The 20332-nt window shown below is 41.3% G+C and overlaps 1 protein-coding gene across 2 annotated transcripts in view; it reads left to right on the top strand.

The window, feature by feature from the left end:
- Positions 1-20332, top strand: part of SRGAP2 (SLIT-ROBO Rho GTPase activating protein 2) — a 225494-nt gene that overhangs the window by 109024 nt on the left and 96138 nt on the right. For both annotated transcript variants that reach the window (XM_021686556.2, XM_021686555.2), the window contains exon 3: positions 4145-4307. In XM_021686556.2, coding sequence (XP_021542231.1) covers positions 4145-4307 — 163 coding nt within the window. The remainder of the gene's footprint in view (positions 1-4144; positions 4308-20332) is intronic.

Genomic DNA, 20332 nt, shown 5'->3' with positions numbered 1-20332 from the left:
AATAAATGAATTAATTAAAACACCTCAGTTGAAAGGAGGAATATGTCCAAGAAAGCATACAAACTCAAAGAACTAAAAATATTGCCTGAAACACTTCAGTAATAGGAAAAGAGAGTAGGGACCCATACGAGAAGCATACAGCAGAGTTTAATACTATCTTGAAAGGCTTTTTTAAAATAAAAATTGTGCACAGAATCCCCATACATACAGCAGATCCAAAGCAGTATTTTATTGGTGTAAATCCACTTTTAAAGTGCAAGTTTATGAAGAGTACTCATTACAGGGTCAGTCAGTGAGAACAATGAGGCTGTGTTCATGACCCCAAAATACTGAAATTAGGGGGGGCGACTGGGTGGCTCAGTTGGTTAAGCGTCTGCCTTCAGCTAAGGTCATGATCCCAGGGTCCTGGGATGGAGCCCCACATCGGGCTCCCTGCTCAGCGGGGAGCCTGCTTCTCCCTCTCCCACGCCCCCTGCTTGTGTTCCCTCTCTCTCTGTGTCTCTCTCTGTCAAAGAAAGAAATAAAATCTTTAAAAAAATATATTGAAATTAGGATTATGAATCAGAGTTGCAGTTTTATATCAGTTTCAGCATCCAGGTTATTTCTGGTTCTGATTTGGGTTGCCCAATATCAAGAAAATCCTGATTCACACAGATGGATTATAATTTTGAGATAGTTTTAAATTGGCCTAGGCTCTTGAAAAAGGATATTTTTGTTTTGAAGTTGAATCACTAACATTACCTAGCACCTATTCCCATCCCCCTTCATAAATGTTATTGGGGAAGCACAAAAATGTATAATAAGCATATAAAAACAATTGATAATGATGGGATGGTATTGAGCATTCTCACTACCCAACCGTGGTCTACCGTGAACCCAGCCTAGGCCCCTGAACCTTCTGTGGCATGTAATTGAACTTGGCCACTGTGTGTTAAATCATGAGCTCACCTGCACAGCTTTACCTAAGGAGGCACACAGGCTTGAATTAAAAATGAAACCTGTGAGGGCGCCTGGGTGGCTCAGTTGGTTAAACAACTGCCTTCGGCTCAGGTCACGATCCTGGAGTCCTGGGATCGAGTCCCACATCGGGCTCGCTGCTCGGCGAGGAGCCTGCTTCTCCCTCTGGCCCTCCCCCCTCTCATGTACTCTCTCTCATTCTCGCTCTCTCAAATGAATAAATAAATCTTAAAAAAAAAAAAAATGAAACCTGTGCAGAGCAACATCCGTTCTAACCAACAGGACATTTTTCAGAAGTTCAGATACACACATCGGTTCTTTATTCCAGAGTTCGCACAGAATGAAGCTCGCCTAGCAGCCCATGAGACATTGTGATAGCGTCAACCGCAGGGAATCTGGATCCCTTTCACATTAACTGGAGGTTGCTCATTTGAATGGATGTGTCACAGTTGTTTGAAATTGAAATGTGTTTCTCTGTAATTCTGGAGTTTCTCAGAATACACTTTAAAAACTCCTGCTCACTGAAACCAATAATAGCCATCCTACCACCTGCTCTAAGGATGGAAGGATATGCGCTAAAAGTGTTACCACTTTAGAACCTCTTCATTTAATTATAAATATATAATTCTGAATATATTTACAAATTTATTAGTTTTAAGGCATAAGGCTTTTTATTTTAAAAGATTTCCACTTCTGTCCATCCTTTTTATTAACTTTTGTTTACTCATCCTTTCTTCTGAGGGTCCCCTTGGGATTTATGCTCTGTATCCTCTTCCATGGTATTCAATTGGTTTTGCTTCTCCTGCCTCCACTTGTGATCTGCGGTGTACATTTGTGGGCTAGCTGGCCCTTTGTTCATACCACTAATGTTCTGCTATATTACAGGTCTTTCTTTCTCTCCCACTCTGCACTGTGATATCAGCACTTTTACAATTAAAAGCCCCTAATACTGTACTTTATTCATTTCACATACGAACGTTTATACGTTTGTGAAATTGAGTTGTAGTACCATGTTTATGTGTGTGAAGCACTCTAAGGAAAGACCTAATAGAGACAACCAACTCATGTCCACCCATAAGAAGCAGACCGAGCTGTTGTCAAGTTCAGATCTTGTGAGATCTACTCTTTTAAAAAAGCAAGTGTAATTGCCTGATATATTCCATGCTTACTGAGGACATGGATACTTTGCCACCCAACAAAAATGTAAATTCGGTTATTTAGGATTTGATAACTGAAACTGATTTGGAATGCGTTAGAAAGTTTTCTTGCAGTGAAAACACCAAAGGTCACTGAATGCCTGTACTCAGCTTTGAATTTAGGATTGTTTCCTATTCGCTTTTTTGGGTTTGTTTTTCAGATGCTAAACATTTTGAAGGGAATGGATTAATTACATGTGTATCTCTCTCTCTCTCGGCTAGTGTGTGTGTGTGTGTATATATTAGTGTGTGTGTGTGTGTGTATATATATATCTCTATAAATTTGTTTCCATAAAAATCTTTCGATTTCCCTAGAACAGTAAGAGGACATAATGTTGCCGAAGTGGTCCGAACAGAGGTATTAGGTATTCTGACTGCAAAAGGGTGTGATGCCTGGGGCAGAGGTGGGGGTGGGGGCAGATAGAGAACAGTTTCAGTTTGGACTCTAGCATTCATTGGATTGAAGTAGCTTCTTACTGCTGGTTAGACAGATATTTGATATAATAGTCTGGGGTGTTCTGAAGCCAGAGGAGGTGTGGCGTGATTAGTTGGTAATTGTTACCTTATTACAGAATTGGAAAAGCCCCTTCTAAAGTTGAATTCCCTGCTCTACAAATCACAGCCGCTGACAGCCTCCGGCTCTGAATGCAGGCAGTGCGACTCAAGAACCGAGCCACTGTCCACTCTCTTTGCATTAAGAGTCTGACTGTAGGGAGGGAAGAGGGGGAAGAGAAGTGAACAGGTAGTGATTCTTCCCAATGATTAAGACCCTTCTCTACACTTATAAGGCTTGGTTTTGAATTCTAGCATTGCTACCTTTTAGCTATGTGACCTTGAACAAGATCTTTAACTTTTCTCAGTCAACTTCCCACATCTGCTGAATGTGGTTAATTAATAATACGCCCTTCCTCAGGCTGTCGTAGGGTTCAAGTTAAACAACGTGAGTATAGGGCCCAGCTATGTGCCAAGTGCACAGTAAGCCCTTGATAAATAGTACAACAAACAACCCCTACTTTCGGTTTCTCTTTTTAAAGAAATCCAGCTTGCAGATGTAGAATTTTTTCTGTTGCTTAAACCAGGGCTGCGAACTGAGTAGATAATCAATCTAGTCTTTTGGATCACAGTGTTTTCATTAGAAATGAGCACCTAGGTTTGGCATTTCACTGCTCCACTCAGGCTGTAGAAGTTTTAGGAATACACGTGTTTGGGTATGGTTTGTGCTCTTGGTTATATGGGGCATGACATAATGGCTCAACCAATGAACTGAAAATCTCCTTAGATGTGTTCTGTGGGCCTGAAGAGGTTTTAGGGCCTTTTTTTTTTTTTTTTTCACGGCAAGGGCCTTGAAGGTTGTTGTCTTCACTGAATCCTAATATGAATACTGTGTGGGGATGTGGTCTGTAGTGCTCTCGTGATTTTTGTCTCTAGACCTCTAAGTTTTGTCTCCAACCCTAGACACAAACCAAATGTCTTAGTGGCTAAGGCTATGGACTTTGGAGTCAGCCTAGACCTGTCCTAGTCAGGTGACACAGAGCTGTGTGGTTCTAGTCCCTGACTCCTTACGGTCTCTATGACTTCTTACTAGCTGTGGGCAAGTGACAACTTCCCTGAGTTTCAATTTTCTAATTAGTAAAATGGGGATAACGTTGTTCTTTCCTTGCAGGGAAATGATGAAACTTATGCGATAGTGCATATAAAACATTTACTAAGTTCCTAGAATGTAATAGATGCTCAACAGATAATCCTGCTTCTCCTCTTTCTTCTCTTACCCTCTTCCTCTCTCGTCCCTCTTCTTCTCTTCTCATTATTCTTGTTTTCTCCACTGAGTTTTTAGATAGAGAAAACTAGAGGTGTAGGCTTCAGGAAAGGTATCTATTTCTGGCTTGGCTTTGATCACTGTGATTTTATGACATGGATTGTGTTCTTAGCTGTTGGCCCTGGCTACTCACTGACACTGATTTTTTTTTTTTTTTCTTGCTGTTTCTCTGCAGGAAGGATCAGAATGTTCTCTCTCCAGTCAACTGCTGGAATCTCCTCTTAAACCAGGTGAAGCGGGAGAGCAGGGACCACACCACCCTGAGTGACATCTACCTGAATAATATCATTCCTCGATTTGTTCAAGTCAGTGAGGACTCAGGAAGACTCTTTAAAAAGGTATATAGCTATTTCTAGGCACAGGGATACTTGGGTGGAGCAATAATACCATCTTGTAAATAAGAGAAAGACTATTGTATTGGCCTAGTTAAAAGGCTTTCCATTGGTCATTCCCTACCACGATCTTGTGGAGAAAAAATACTGAATAGTCATTCTTTTCTTCCTTTCTGAGTTGAATTAATAGTAGCCCTGGGAGAGTAACCGTTTGCAAGGTACAACCCCACCACTGGCAACATAATTCATAATCTGCATGTTTTAGTTACGACAGTGTTTGCTTGATTTCCTTGAGTGATTTGTGAAGCTGTTGAGATTTGGGGACCTTCAGTGTCATTTCAGGTTTTCCTCTTGTAGTTCATGTATGTTTATGATTTAGTTTAGTTTTCTTTCTAAGCGCTCATCTTGGTCAGGGTGAACTCATGAATTTGGTTCTTCTTATCATGACATATCTTGGTCTTTGGGTCCCTGAATGCTTTCTGAAGCTCAATTGTTTGTCACAATTCCTTGGATGTAAGTTGAAAAATCTGACCGAGGAAAAACTCAAAATAAATTGTGGTAATCTTAAGAAACTTATGTAAAATTGACCTTACCTGTCAGTGGTGGAAATAGTCTCTTGGAAACTAAGGAACCTCTTTTCTAAGCTCTCTCAACCTGAGCTCTCGGTGGAGTCACTGATTCATGACTTTTGGTTACAAATGGTGGCAAAAGCCCCAACCATTGAACGTAATGGACCATGTCTAACATTCAAGCTCTGGTATCCCCAGAAGACCTTTCAGAAGGCGAATAATCTTCCTACAAGTTCTAGGTATAAAGAGGGTATATAGGGCTATTTCATTGGTTTCATATATAGGAAATTCATTGGTTTTCATTTGACAAAATCCAGGGGTAAAATCTGAGGCTGGGAGAGAAAGGACTTCAGTAAACAGGACTGTGGTCAATAGTAGCCAGTTTGCCAATTCTTAACATTAGGAAGTTTTCCAGATTTCAGTAGGTCTGGAGTTAGAACGCAGTTTCTTCTGTTTACACCAGCATGAAAAAAAGAACTGATTTAGAATATTCCATCTACATAACGCATCTGTGTAGGGGCTTTTCCTGTGTCTTAGAGACAGGATATGAAGAGTAAAAAGCATCTGACAATGAAAAAAAGGAAGAGAAAAAGAGCTCCTCCCGGAGTTCACCAACTATTTTTAGTGGCCTGGCTGCGCTGTGGTTGGGGCCATACTTCATTTAGGGGTAAAGGTACTTTTCACCATTTCCTCATGGTTTCTAGCATCTGTTCTAGCTTCCTAGTTATTCGTCTGAATTATTCTGCAATCCTTGGTGGTGTATGGATGTGGCTAAAATGAACGACTGTAGTTAATACTGTACTGAATACTGGAAATACGCTAGAGAGTAGGTTTCCCATGCTCTTTTCACACACACACACACACACACACACACACACACACACACACACAGGTAACCGTGTGAGGTGGTCTGTTCATTGGCTTGACTGTAGTAATCATTTCACCATGTATACATCTGTATCAAATCATAATGTCTTACTCCTTAAATATATAGCTTTTATTAGAAAAAAAAATTAAGCCTATTTAGGTAGAACCTTGACAGTAATCAGATGCCACTTCAGCTCTTCTGTGTGACCTTGACAGCCACTTAGATTATCTCTAGAAGGACAGGGGCTGACTGATCATTTCCTCCTTCATTTTCTCTGTTCATCTGGGAAAAAAACTTCTGTGAGGGATATTCAGCTATCTGGACTTCAGCCAAGCTCTCAGCTACCTTTTTTCCCAGCTTTAGAAGATTAGAGAAGAGCCACGCTCAGGAGTGTTACGACCCTTCCAGATCAGAGATGTATATGCTGAAGGCAGCCGCTTATCAAAGCCACGGATGCTTCTGGTTCCTCAAGTACTACTCACATTTCACCAAGAGCCCAAGTGCATGGCTCAGGGCTCTTTACCCTCCGGAAAGAAAATCTGCCCGTGAGTGATATTCCTAGCCGTGGTCTCAGAGTTGATCTCCGTAAACTGTGCATTGCTTTGCTGGGGGTGTAGGGAAGAATTTCTCATTCCTCACAGGACTTTTTATATATTACATTTTATTGAAGAAAGGGGCACATATCATGGGGCCTATAGCTGCATGCATTTTTACAAACTGAACACACCTGGTAACTAGTGCCCAGATCAAGAAACATGATTTCGGTACCCTAGAAACTCCGCTCATGCTTCCTCCCAGTCCTCAGGGGGTTGGGAGGGGTGGTCCCAACCCCCAAGGATAACAACTATCCTGACTTTTAACAGCAGAGATTAGTTTTACTTAGTTTCATACTTTATATAAATAGAATCATACAGTATATACTCTTTTGTGTCGGGTTTCTGTCATTCCACATATGTTTGTGAGATTTATTCATATTGTTTTATATGGTTGCAGCTCATAGGACTTTCTCTTGATCTTTATAACTTTTCATCAGTTAAATTATAGTTATTATTAGAGATATGCATAGGATTGCTGAATCGCCAATGTTTACTATCCCACTGCATGAATAATCTCTTTTCTCTCTCCCCTGGGGTCCATTGTAGGCAGAGCATTCTAAGGTAGAGGATGGCTTGGCTGATCACAAGAGTAAATTAATTCTGTTTTGGCTGGGTGAGAGCCTCTCTGCTTTCTAGTAATGGGCACAGAAGCATTCTGTCTCCGTAACTTAATTTTTTACTCCCTTTTGTTTAAAGTGTGTTGCACTTGAAGAATTAGAAATCCCACTGGTTAAGATACAGTAATCAGATAAGAGAACTAAGGAATGAGCCCGGCCACACTGTCAGTTAAATGAAGCTTCCCAGGGCTTGCTTTGCTCTATCAGAGCAGAGGTCTCTTCCAAGTAACCCTTTCTCTTGGGCTCAACTCTGCTAGCAACTCCGAAACCTTAGACAATTACTTCTTTCTGTGCCTTAGTTCCCTAAAGTTAAAAAAAAAAAAAAAGTGCTTGGCCTATGTGATCTTCACACTGCCTTCAAAATCTAATACACTATAATTCTATGATGAATTCTGTGATGCCCAATATAGGGTATCCTGTGTTGGGGGCTTCATTCTGGTTGTTGGGTGACCTTTGTTAAATTGTGATAAGGAAACTGGAGCCCTCACGATACAGACAAATAAAAGTGGGTGTGGGTATGGAGAGGGGGCTAGCTTAGGCAGTTAAAGACCAAATTTCTTGAGGACTGAAGCAGTGTTTCAGATTCTCTTATCTATAATGGCCAGCAACCAAGAGATGCCAAACAGGAATCCAAGTGTATAAAATAGTTATACCTTTTGTTTTACCTATAAATTCGGTTCCAGCAGCAACAGGGAAATCCACATTTCTCTGGAGACACAGGTTTTAGGAAAGATACCTTTATTTCTGGTTCGGCTATGGACACCTGTGAAAATTCACCTGAGTTTTATGTGAATTTGGGTCTATTTCTCACCAGCAAAAGTCATGGGTTCTCCTCCTTTTTTTATTCTTTTTTAAAAAACTCTGTAAAACTTAATGATTCACTAGCAAAGGTTATGATAACAAAACCCACATCTTTTGAACCCTTATGTGCTAGGTACAGTATTAAACACTTTATATGCTTAATCTTTACAATAATTCCCTGAAGTAGTTGCTATTAATAGCCCTATTTTATGAAGGAGGAAACTGAAACTTAAGGGAGATTAATCAAAAAATGAGGTGAGGCTAGTATTTAAATCCATTCATCTCACTCTAGAACTTGAGGTTTCCTCCTACATGCTGTGTTAGGACTCGGGGTATGGTGTGCAGAGTAGAGGGTGTTCTGTATTTTCCTACTCTTTTTGTTGAACCCAGATATTTCACTTAGTTACAGAATTAACCTAACCTTTTCTCTTGCACACAAGCCTTCAAAAGGTTTGGAGGTGTTAAACATCAACATTGGGTTGTTTCTCCTACCTGATGTCTGGGCAAGCATTTGGAAGCTGACAGTGAAATAGGACAGCAAGTTTTTCTCTCCAGGGGCAGGATCGCTAGTAAGGGGGAAACAAAGACTCATTAAATGTGAGAACTGGCCAAAAATCTGGCTCACAGCTAACTCAGCTAATTTGGGGATGTCAGGGTGGCTGCACAATTGGCCCCTCTGTACTACTGAACCCCCTTAAGGGATGCTCCTTGCTGGCCCTCTGGTTTGTGGTTATGTCTCCTGGGACATATTTTACATTTTGCATGAAGTCCGGTGGAGATTCCTTTAGCTAAATATAACATCTAGAGAAAGTAGCCTCCTGTTCACAGCTTAGAAACAGACCCACTTTGTCTAGGACTCCAGGGGAAATGGAGCTCATTTGGTGCTCCTGACATCTCCTTTCGTGTAATGAAAGCTCAGTCTGTCTAACCCCTATTGGAACCAAGGTTTAGGCAAATATTATTGCTGCCACCTTCATTTGTTTAATGTGGTGCCTTCAAAATCAGGAGCCAAACACTACCAAGTTTGACTTCCAGCTCCACATCGTCTCTGTGAGAGACGTGTTCTAAAGAATCCCACCAAGAATAGAAATCATTTTTCCCACTTTTTCATTTAAACCAAGTAAACTTGGGTGTGCTTTTCCCACAGGGGAGAGGACAATCCTGTTCTCCCTTCTTCCTTTCACTTAGCTGGAACACACCGAAAGTACCTCAGACTTTGCTTTTCAGCTCACTGTTTCTAGCCCTTAGTTGTGCATTAGCCTTGGAAGCCAGTCAATTCAGAAAGTCCCAAGACTCTCAGTTGCATCCTTTTTTGTTTGTTTGTTTTTTACAGTATTCCAGCTGACTGTTCTTTTGTTTTGCGTTTGGTACCCTAAGTTTCCATGGTAGAAAGGTTAAATTGAGCAAGTTGGGTCAGATTCCTGGTAGACCAGTAGTTCAGTAGTTCTCAGTTTTGCCTGTGTGTGAGTCATTGTGGGAGTTTAAAAAAAAAAAAATCTTTGTGATTTGTGAGACAGATTTCTTGGGATGTAAAAAGCATGAACAATAAAAGAAAAAAGATAAACTGGACATCATCAATTCTTGGACTTTGCTCTTGCAAAGACATTGTTAAGAAAATGAAAGACAAATCACAGACTGTGAGAATATATTTGTGATATACATAACTCAATAATCAGAAGACAAACTACCCAAATTTTTAAAAATAGGCAAAAGATTTTAATAAACCCTTCACTAAGAAGATATATAAATGGCCAATAAGCACGTGAAAAGATGTTCAATATCATTAATCATTAGGAAAATGCAAATTAAAGCAATAAGGAATGTGCTACATACTCAATAGAATGATTAAAATTAAAAAGACTGACAACAACAAGTGTTAGGATGGATGGAATTCTCATATGTTGCTGGTGAGAATGTAGAATGGTACAACCACTTTGGAAAATAGTTTCGCAGTTTCTAATAAAGCTAAGTATGTACTTACCATATGACCCAGCAATTCCACTGGTAGGTATTTACCCCAGAGATATAAAAGTATATATCTACACAAAGACTTGTATCTGATTATTCATAATAGCTTTCGTTGTAGGCTGAGTAATGGTCTCCCCAAAGATGTCCATGTCCTAATACCTGGAACCCATGAACTTACCTTATCCTTACAAAGACTTTGCACATATGGTGAATTTGTGGATCTTGTAATGAGGATATCATGCTTCATTATCTAAGTGGGCCCTAATGCAGTCATGAGTGTCCTTATTAGAGGGAAGTAGAGGGAAGTTACAGACAAAAGAGAAGAAGGCTACGTGATGGAAGTAGAGGAAAGCAGAGTCACAGAAAGAAGATGCTAGGCCACTGGCTTTGAGGATGGAGGAAGAGGCCATGAGCCAAGGAATGCAGCTCTAGAAGCTGGAAAAGGCAAGGAAACGGATTCTGCCCGAAAGCCTCCAGTGGGAATGCAGCCCTGTTAGTTTTGTCCCCGTGAAATTGGTTTTGGACTCTGACCTCCAGAACTATAAGAGAATAGAAATTAAAAATAGGACTACTGTATGATCCAGCAGTTCCACTTCTGAGTGTTTATCCAAAGAAAACAAAAATACTAATTCCAAAAGATAGTTGCATCCCTATGTTTATTGCAGCATTATTTGCTGTAGCCAAGATATGGAAGTCACATAAGTGTCCATCATTGGATGAGTGGATAAAGAAATTATAGTGTATATATAGTGGATTATGATTCAGGCATAAAAAAGAATGAGATCCTGCCATTTGCAACAACATGGATGGACCTCGAGGCCATTATGCTAAGTGAAATAAGACAGAGAAAGACAAATGCCATGTGATCTTTCTTATATGTAGAATCAACAAAAACAAAAAACCCAAAGCTTATAGATACAGAGAACAAATTGGTGGTTGCAAGAGGCAGGGGGATGGGGGTGGGAGAAATGGGTGAAGTGTTGTTTGTTTGTTTGGTTTAAATAAATTGAATACAAATTAAAAATTTTTTTAAAGATTTTATTTTATTTTAGAGAGAGAGAGAGCAAGCAGGGGGAGGAGCAGAGGGGGAGAAGGAGGGAGGGGGAAAGAATCCCAAGCAGACTCCACACTGAGAATGGAGCCTGATGTGGAGCTTCCTCTCAACGACCTTGAGATCATGACCTGAGCTGAAACCAAGAGTCTGACGCTTAACCCACTGAGGCATCCAGGCGCCCGCAAATAAAAAAAAAAATTTAAGAGAATAAATGCATGTTGCTTTAAGTCACCAACTTTGTAGTAATTTGTTATAACTGCCTTAGGAGACTCATATTATATTCGTAATAGTCAAAACTGGAAACAACTCAAATATCCATCAACAAATGAATGGGAAAACATTGTGATATATCCATACATGAATACTACTCAGCAATAAAAAGAAACAAAATGCTGATAAATGCAATAATGTAGACGAACTCCAAAAACATTATATTGATTAAAAGAAGCCAGACACAATGAATACATTCTGTATGTTTCCATTTATATGAAATTTTTTAAAAAGATTTTTATTTATTTATTGAGAGAGAGAATGATAGAGAAAGAGCATAAGAGGGAGGAGGGTCAGAGGGAGAAGCAGACCCCCTGCTGAGCAGAGAGCCCGATGTGGGACTCGATCCTGGGACTTGGAGTCCCAGGTCATGACCTGAGCGGAAGGCAGTCGCTTAACCAACTGAGCCACCCAGGCGCCCCCCATTTATATGAAATTTTAGAAAAGATAGCTCTAATCTATAGTGATAGAAAGCAAATCAGTGATTACTTTGGGGCCAGGGTGGGATGAGGGGTTGACTGCAAAGGGACACAAGGGAACCTGAGGGATTATGGAAATGTCATACAATCTTAATTATGGTGGTGGTTACATGAGTGTGTGCATTTGTCAAAACTTGTACACTTAAAATGTATACATACATTTTATTGTATGTAAAGTATGTCTCAATAAAGTTGATTTAAAAAATAATTTTAAAAATAGCACCCCAGGGCAATTGAATCAGTCTCTGGGATAGAGTCTAGGTGATTCTTGCATATAGCCAGGATTGAGAACCATTCTTGTAGGCATTCTGGTTTCTGTCTTGGGGAAACCCAAAAACATAGAGGACATCTGAATCCATAAGATCCTGTCTATGCCCCTGCAACAATGTTGAGACATCTAGGCTGGTTTATCTAGGCAACCAATTGTGGCTTCCCTACTTTATTCTTGGAGGGTGACAAAGGGTAAATCTGGATTCAGATAAGTAAGTCACATTGCAGAAAGTGGGAGATACAGGAAGGGTGCTGAGGAAGAAATGTAATAGGGCACAATGAATTCTTTTCTCTAGGGTCTTCGGATGTCCTTTCCCATTGGTTGATCAGTTACAAGAGACTTGTCATGACCACTCAGATTTCAACCCAACGAAATGGGTCTGGCGGTAAAAGGATAAAGGGGGTTCGAAACTAAAAGCAGTGCATGTTACCTACCTACCTGTTTATCCCCAGTAGATAGGGACAGGATTTCCTAGAGTCTTTGAGTCCAGCTGCTTCACATATGTGAAAAGACTGGATATTGTAAGGAGGCACGTTCTGCGGTGGTGTTGTCATGATAAGTAAAGGAGAAGTGATCCACAATGCCAGTATAATCGAATGTCCCTGGTGGGTAGTGTAGATTGAATGAATGGAGAAAGAATGGACTTCCAATGGTTGTGTTCTGCCCTTCTGAGAAAGAGTTTAACCTGGAGACATCTTGGGGAGAAGGAGTAGCTGACTGATTTACCCTGCCCTCTCTTCCCCGGTCCACCCTACACCTCCTTCCAGTGGAACTCAGTGTCTGCAATTGATTGGATTTCCTCCATGTTATAACATGATCATGAACAACGTGGTGATCAGCTTTATAGACAACTATTCCCGTTGCCCAGTTTGTCTTGATGGCAGCAAAAATCTGTTCTGATTAATTGAGCTTTATTCTCTCGTATCTGATGAAGGGATCCTCTTTGGAGAAAAGAATAGGATGGGAAGTTGAACTTATTTGAGTAGGGGATGGAAGGCTGCCAGCTACTTCAAAGGTATCTCTGCTGATAAGGGACGTCAGGTTTGCTGCCAAAGCCAACACGGAGGGGAGCTTTGCAGCTAGTGCCGTTGGTGCTGTTTTAGCTTTGGTTTCTGTGACACTTAGGTCAGCAGCATCTGTGTGCTCTTCCTTGGGGCTTCTCTCTGGGTGGTCTAGGCTTTTTTGGACTTAGGAAGATTCAGCTCAGAGGGAGTGTGTGCCCCCGAAGATGCCCGCACTCTTTTCCTTCAGTTCGTTTATATGTTTGCCTTTTTGGTGTCTCGTTCTCAACTATCTATCTGCCTTTTCTGAAAGAGCCCAAGGTGTTGTAGGTAGAACATTCAAAGGTGTAATGTTACTGCTGTCTTTGTAAGTCAACGAATGGTTAGGAGACTGCTGCGTCACAACAACTGCAAAATGGGGAGGGTGAGAAAGAGAGTGCGGTAGATAGAAACAAGTGTCCAAATACAGCCTGTGTCTGAATACGACTCCAAACTGGGAAAGCGCACAGTCAATAAGTATTTTAGCGAAGACTATAAACACAGCACTGTGCAGGCTAAAAAGAGCTTAAAATGAAATTGATGGGGAAGGTTTATCCCCAGGGAGTGTAGGGCTTCTCTGGCCACTCTTCAGAGGGCTTAGATCTCCCCAAACTTTCCTTGGGATGATGATAATAAGACCAATAATGACATGCTTATATAAAAATGCCTGCTATCACTATTATACACTGTAGTAGGCCCTAAATGTGTATTTTTCCTAATCCTTTTGTATATTTTGCAAGGGTTTTTTCTTTTCTGTTGACTTTTTACGGAAGTTTAAAATACTTAGAAGAGTGCACATATTGTAAAGTGCTCAATGAATTTTTATAAGCTGAAAGTAACTATGTAATTAGCACCCAGATTAAAAAAAAGAATGTTACCAGTATCCCAGGAGCCCCCCTCTTGTCCCCTTCCATTCATGTCCCCCTGAAAAGTAGTTACTATCCTGACTTCTTCTAATGGCCAGGCCATATGTTTCCCTAATTATCTTAAAAATGTCCTTGAAACTGGTTTGTCCAAGCCAGTATCTAATGCACACTCATTTTGTGTCCCTTAAGTCTCCTTTAATTTAGCACTGTTCCTTTTCCAGGGACACTGATATGTTGAATAGACCAGGCCAGTTGTCCTGCAGCTTGCCCCACCTTCTAGATTTGTCCGGTTGCTTCCTTGTGTTGTTGCTTAACTTCTTGCTGTATCTTGTCTTTCCTATTAATTGGCGGTTGGTTCCATTGGCCAGATCTATTCAAGTTATACATTTTTGACTAGGATGCATAATTGGCAATGTTGGGTACTTCATGTTATATCACGTTAGGAAATATATAGTCTCTGGTTAGCCTGCTGATAGTGATGCCAACATTGACCCCTCAGATTAGGGTGGTAACAGTTTGAACCTTCCATTTTACAGTTAGATTTCTTTCCTTACATGGTAAAAAGGCCATTGTATGGTGTTATATGTGATGCCATCGTACAATGTCGTACATTGTACAAATGTCGGGTGTTAATTCAGTCATTCATCTGAGGGCTTTAACATCAATGATAATTCCAGCCAAGTTACTTTAATATCATCTCTGTACCTCTTACGCTTTACTGCAAGATGCCTCTCAGAAAAGAAGAGGATTATTAATACAACTCATCAGGCACCATGCAAATAGACAGTAGTTTATAAAAACTTCCTATTCCCAGGAGAAATCCCACTAATGGCGTAGAAGCTGACTAGGTACCATTTTTTTTATTGTAAGAGTCACAGCAATAATAAAAATAATAATAATTATAACTAATACTAAATGAGTGCTCACCGTGCCCAGGGACTATGCTAAGTACTTCATAGGTATTAACCTATTTAATCATCACAACAACCCTTCAAGATGGTTTCATCATCTCCAGTTATAGGTAAGCACATTGGCAGAGGGGCTAAGCAGTCGACTCCAGGTTATGGGACTGATTAGGGGCAGAATTGGGATTCATGTGTAGGCAGCCTGCTTCCCCTGAATCATCTCTTCCCATCACCATGCTCTGCCACCTCACTGGTAGCAAGGTGGCAGTGATTATGTTGGTCAGCTGCAGGGCCAGCGTTTTTGCAAGGAATTAAGGGCTCATGCATTCTGCAGTCGTGCACTTAGATGCTTCTGCCAGGCCAGACTTCCCATTGTGCTTTTCTGCTTCTGCTTCTTGCCCAGCTTGTCCAGAGAGAGAAGCATCTTTGATTTCAGCCTCCTTTCTTGCAGGACTGGCTTCTTTTGAAGGCTTCCCTTCCTATTTATCTCTGTTAAGAATTTTCCTTTGAGTTTCTCCCTGTTTGTCTGAGCATGATTTTTGTGTAAAATGGGAAGAAAAATAAATTCTCCTTCTCTTGAGATAGCATCTTTAGTTTTTCCATTCTCATTTTCTTCTTTAGGTACGGTAGTGGATTTTATCCTGATCTCTTGGTTGTTTTATCCGATCCTACCTTTCTTTGCTTTTAAGCCTAGCTCTTAGGGTCCCCCCCTTCTTTTACCCTGTGCTCCAGAAATCATTTGGGTCTATATCCAGCTTTTCATAATATATACTCAATATGAAACTTCCAGTTACAGGTTAGTTTTAATTGTCTGCACAAATTCTTGTCTTCAAGAGACCATAGGAACCTGGGAGCATCCCTCCTCATGGTCTCAAGAGCTCTCAGAATCATCTTCTTGTTGAGCTAAGAAGTTATTGTTAAGGCCTAAGGACAGGACTGTGAAGTAACAACAAAAATAACAATTTTTATTTTATGTTTCTTTTGATTTTGAAGCAGACAAAAAACGCTGTAGCTTAGTTTTCTTTTCATTTTTTTTTTTTTAAAGATTTTATTTATTTATTTGACAGAGACAGAGACAGCGAGAGATGGAACACAAGCAGGGGGAGTGTGAGAGGGAGAAGCAGGCTTCCCGCTGAGCAGGGAGCCTGATGCGGGGCTCAATCCCAGGACTCTGGGATCGTGACCTGAGCCGAAGGCAGCCGCCTAACGACTGAGCCACCCAGGCACCCCGATTTTTTTTTTTTTTTACAGACTTTATTTTTTTAGAGAGAGAGTGAGAGAGCGCAGGGGGGAGGGGCAAAGGGAAAGGGAGAGAGAGAATCTCAAGCAGACTCCCTGCTGCACACAGAGCCTGGTACAGGGCTCGGTCTCATGACCTGAGCTGAAATCAAGAGTCCAACACTTAACTGACTGCACCACCCAGGTGCCCCAGCTGTTTTTTTTTCAATTGTAAAAGTAATTAATACATGTTTTTTCAAGACATTGCGGGGAAACAAAAAATAATAAAAAGAAAATAACGGGGGCACCTGGGTGGCCCAGTCAGTTAAGCGTCTGCCTTTGGCTCAGGTCATGATCCCGGAGTGCCTGGATCAAGCCCCATATTGGGCTCCCTGCTCAGTGAGGAGCCTGCTTCTCCCTCTGCCCCTCCCCCTGCTCATACTCACTCTCTCTCTCAAATAAATACATAAAATCTTTTTTAAAAATTAAAAAAAAAATAGTGATTACTGGGAATCAGTTATTCCAGTATTTTTTCTGTGTGCCTTTTTCTTTAGAAAATTAAGATTATATTGTATATTAAGTTTTGTGTACTTTTTTCCATTTAACATTTTAAGGGAGTATTTTGTCTGTGTCATTGTGCCTTCTTTAAAAACATTGTTTTTGGTGACTATGCAGCATTCTATCCTCTGGCTATTGTATAGGCTTTTCATACATTCCTTATGGTTCTTTGGCTGTGTGGTTTTGACTCTACTGGACTGTGTTCCGGTATATCCAGGAGCAATCCAGAATCTCATTGGTATCTTCTTGGAAATTACTTGTTGCCTGTGTTCTCGTTTGGAAATACCATACTTCTGATGTGATGCAAGGAGAGACGGTTTCCCCCCCCTTCTTTCCCTTTGTCTTCCTCTTATATCTTCTTATTTTCTCTGAGCTCAGCTGGGAATCTAGACCTCAGAGCTGTGTCCGAGCCCGGGCCCTGGCTGGCTTGGTGGAGGACTTTTGCTGTGCTGGGTTTCAGGTTCCTTATCTTTATACTGCAGAAAATTGCTCATACCCTCACCCCTGCCTTCCCAGAATGTCAGAGGAGTCAGTAAAACCTGGGAAGACAGAGCTCTGCCATTGTCAGAAAGACAAGAGATAACAAATGTTGGTGAGGACGTGGGCAGAAGGGAACCTTTATACACTGTTGGTGTGAATGTAAATTGGTGCAACCACCATGGAAAACAGTATGGCTGTTCCTCAGAAAGTTACAAACTGAGCCACTGTATGATCCAGCACTTCCATTCCTGGGTATATATCTGGAGGTATTGAAATCGGTATCCAAAAAGATATGTGCACCCCCATGTTCACTGCAGCGTTATTCACAATAGTCAAGATATGGAGACGACCTAAATGTCCTTCAGCAGATGAACATGTAAAGCAAATGTGGTATATATATACAATGGAATATTATTCAGTCATAAAGAAGAAGGAAGTCCTGCCGTTTGTGAAAACATGGATGAGTCTGAAGGGCATCATCCTCAGTGAAATAAGCCAGACAGAGAAAGACAAATACTGCATGGGATTACTTATACGTAGAAATTTTTTTAAATCCAATTTCCTAGAAACCGAATAGAATGGTGGTTGCCAAGGGGCTGGGGGAGGAGTAAATGGGGTGATGTAGGTCAAAGGGCATGGATTTTTACCTGTAAGAATAAGTTCTGAGGATCTAATGTACAGCATACAGTTAATGACACAGTAAAAAGCACTTGAAAGTTGAAGAGAGTAGATCTTAAGCATGCTCACCACACAGTCAAAGAGCTGACGATGGGGGGTGATGGATGTGTTAATTACTTTGATCTCGGCAGTCATTCCACAATGTATATGTATATCAGATCATCACGGTGTACACTTTAAATGTGTACAATTCTATTTGCCAATTGCTGCTCGATGAAAGTTAAGAAAAAGAAAAGAAAGTGCTCTGGGGAGCTTGGTTCTGCTCACATAGGAGAGTGTGCCCTGTGCCATCTCTGCTAGGGTGGTCTTTGTCTCTCCAAGCTAATCTTTTTCAGCAGTGTGTTCTCGTAGAGGGTAGAGAGGAAAAAAAGAGGGCAAACTGGAAGACCCATTCTCTAGCTTTAATCATCTCCTCTCCAAAGCCAAGATAATCCAAGCCTTCTGCCCACATAAGCATCGTATCCCTTCCTGCCTTGCCTCTTCCCATGACCTTGTTTTCCTTTTGATGTTCATTTTGAGGGTGGAGAGTAGAAAAAAAGCCTTCTCTTTTCGTAGCTCTCTGAGCCAGTGGCCTTTCTGGGCCTTTGAGTTCTCAGGCAGGAAAACTACATAGCCCACCTGACTCTTCTTTCAGGGACCTTAAAAGAGACGAGCACTGCTTTATTTAAATCCCGGAGCACAAGTACTACTATCAGTTCATTCAGTTCAATTTAATAACTACTATTTGATTGTCTGTAATTGCTCAGTATTCAACTTGCCACTATAAAAGTATGGCAGAGCAAGCTTAAAACACGGTTCAAGATCTTAGATTTTTTTTTATATTTCAGCTGGATGGACAGGCCAGAGATTCCCAAAAGCAGGTTATAACTTAAGACATCAATTTAATGAGTGGTACAGATAATTAGTTGTCTATAGGAGCTTGGAAAAGGAACAAATTCATGAGAGGTGATCGGGTAAGCTTCAGAGAAGGGTAAGAGTTGGGCTGATGTTCTTTTAATTACATGCTGCCAGGATTCTTAATTATTCATCCATTTCTTATCTTATGGAAATATCTTTTGAATATTTCCATATTATCTAGTGCCAACTTCCTCTCCTACCCTTTGCCCCTGTTAGAGATGCTCCCCATAATACAGTAGCGGAAGCTTCCTGTTGGCGAGCCATGGGAGAAGTAGGTGGGATGGGCTTGGAGCCTGAGTGCTTTGAAGGCCAACTCAAGGCGTTTTAGCTACAGGTCAAAGAGAGCCATTGTTCACTGTAGGCAGGGCAATGAAATATTGAAGACCATGATCTGCAGTGATATTGGTGGCAGTGTTCAGTGTGGTTTAGGGTGGAAGAAACTATCTGGGAGAGCCTACTGCAGTAATTCAGGGGGATAGTGGAAGCCAGTTCTTGGATCATGGCGGTGGGAACTAAAAGAATGGGACTTGCTAAAAGACACAGCGAAGAAATTATAGATGGGAGTGAGTGACCTGACATATGAGGTGGGAGGAGGTAAATGCTAGAGAGGAATCAGCATTCATTTAGTCATTCAACAGATACGTACAGTGTGCCTCCCATGTTCCAGGCACAGTGATGATAACAGAACAGAAAAGTCTCTGACTGCCTGTGCTCTAGTAGGAGAAACGCACAATATACAGATGAACCAATAAATGGATAATAGGCCAGATGATGATAAAATAAAGCAGGGAAGGAGCATGGCAGTGCTGGGGGTATTGCTATTTTATAGAGGGTAGTCAGGGAAGGCCTCACTGATAAATTGGCCTTTGAACTACTCCTTAAAGGCAATTAGGGCTTTTACTCTCTGAGGAAGGTCTTTCAGGCTGAGGAAACAGCATGTCTAAGGCCATGAGATGGGAGTGTGCTTATCTGGGCAGAGAAGCAGCAAGGCTTTGTGAACTGGAGGGAAGGGGAAGAGTGATAGATGTGCCTGGGGGGTAGGGGCAGGCTGCATCAGGAACAGCTTTGGAGGCCACTAGAGAGGCATGCAAGGATTTGGAACAAAAAAGAATGATACAGTCTGATTCCTGTTTTGATAGAATTATTCTGGCTTCTGTGTTAAGACTGAAGGAGGAGCAAGGTGGGAGCAGAACAGGAAGAGCAGTTACGGAGGCTTCTGTAAACTCAGGCAGGAGGTGATGGCAGATTGGAGTAGAGCAGTGGGTGTGGAGACCGGGAGAAGTGGTCAGATTCTGGGATGTGTTTTGAAGATTGAGCCAGTGGGAGTTGCTGCTGAATTGAATGTGCATGTGACAAAAAGGAAGGAGCATCAAAGATGACTGCAAGCATTTTCACCTGAGCCATCAGAAGTTGGGGTTGCCCATCAAAAGGAATGAGATCTTGCCATTTGCAATGACGTGGATGGAACTGGAGGGTATTATGCTGAGCGAAATAAGTCAAACAGAGAAAGACATGTATCATATGATCTCGCTGATATGAGGAATTCTTAATTGCAGGAAACAAACTGAGGGTTGCTGGAGTGGGGGGTGGGGTGGGAGGGATGGGGTGACTGGGTGATAGACACTGGGGAGGGTATGTGCTCTGGTAAGCGCTGTGAATTGTGCAAGACTGTTGAATCTCAGATCTGTACCTCTGAAACAAATAATGCAATATATGTTAAGAAAAAAAAAAGGAAGGGGAAGAATGAAGCAGGGGAAATCGGAGGGGTAGACGAACCATGAGAGACGATGGACTCTGAAAAACAAACTGAGGGTTCTAGAGGGGAGGGGGGTGGGAGGATGGGTTAGCCTGGTGGTGGGTATTGAGGAGGGCACATTCTGCATGGAGCACTGGGTG

This window comes from Neomonachus schauinslandi, chromosome 6 (assembly GCF_002201575.2).
Source record: "Neomonachus schauinslandi chromosome 6, ASM220157v2, whole genome shotgun sequence".
Classification (NCBI taxonomy): domain Eukaryota; kingdom Metazoa; phylum Chordata; class Mammalia; order Carnivora; family Phocidae; genus Neomonachus; species Neomonachus schauinslandi.
The sequence above is the reverse complement of the archived record's forward strand: the minus strand, read 5'-3'. Positions and strand labels throughout refer to the sequence as shown.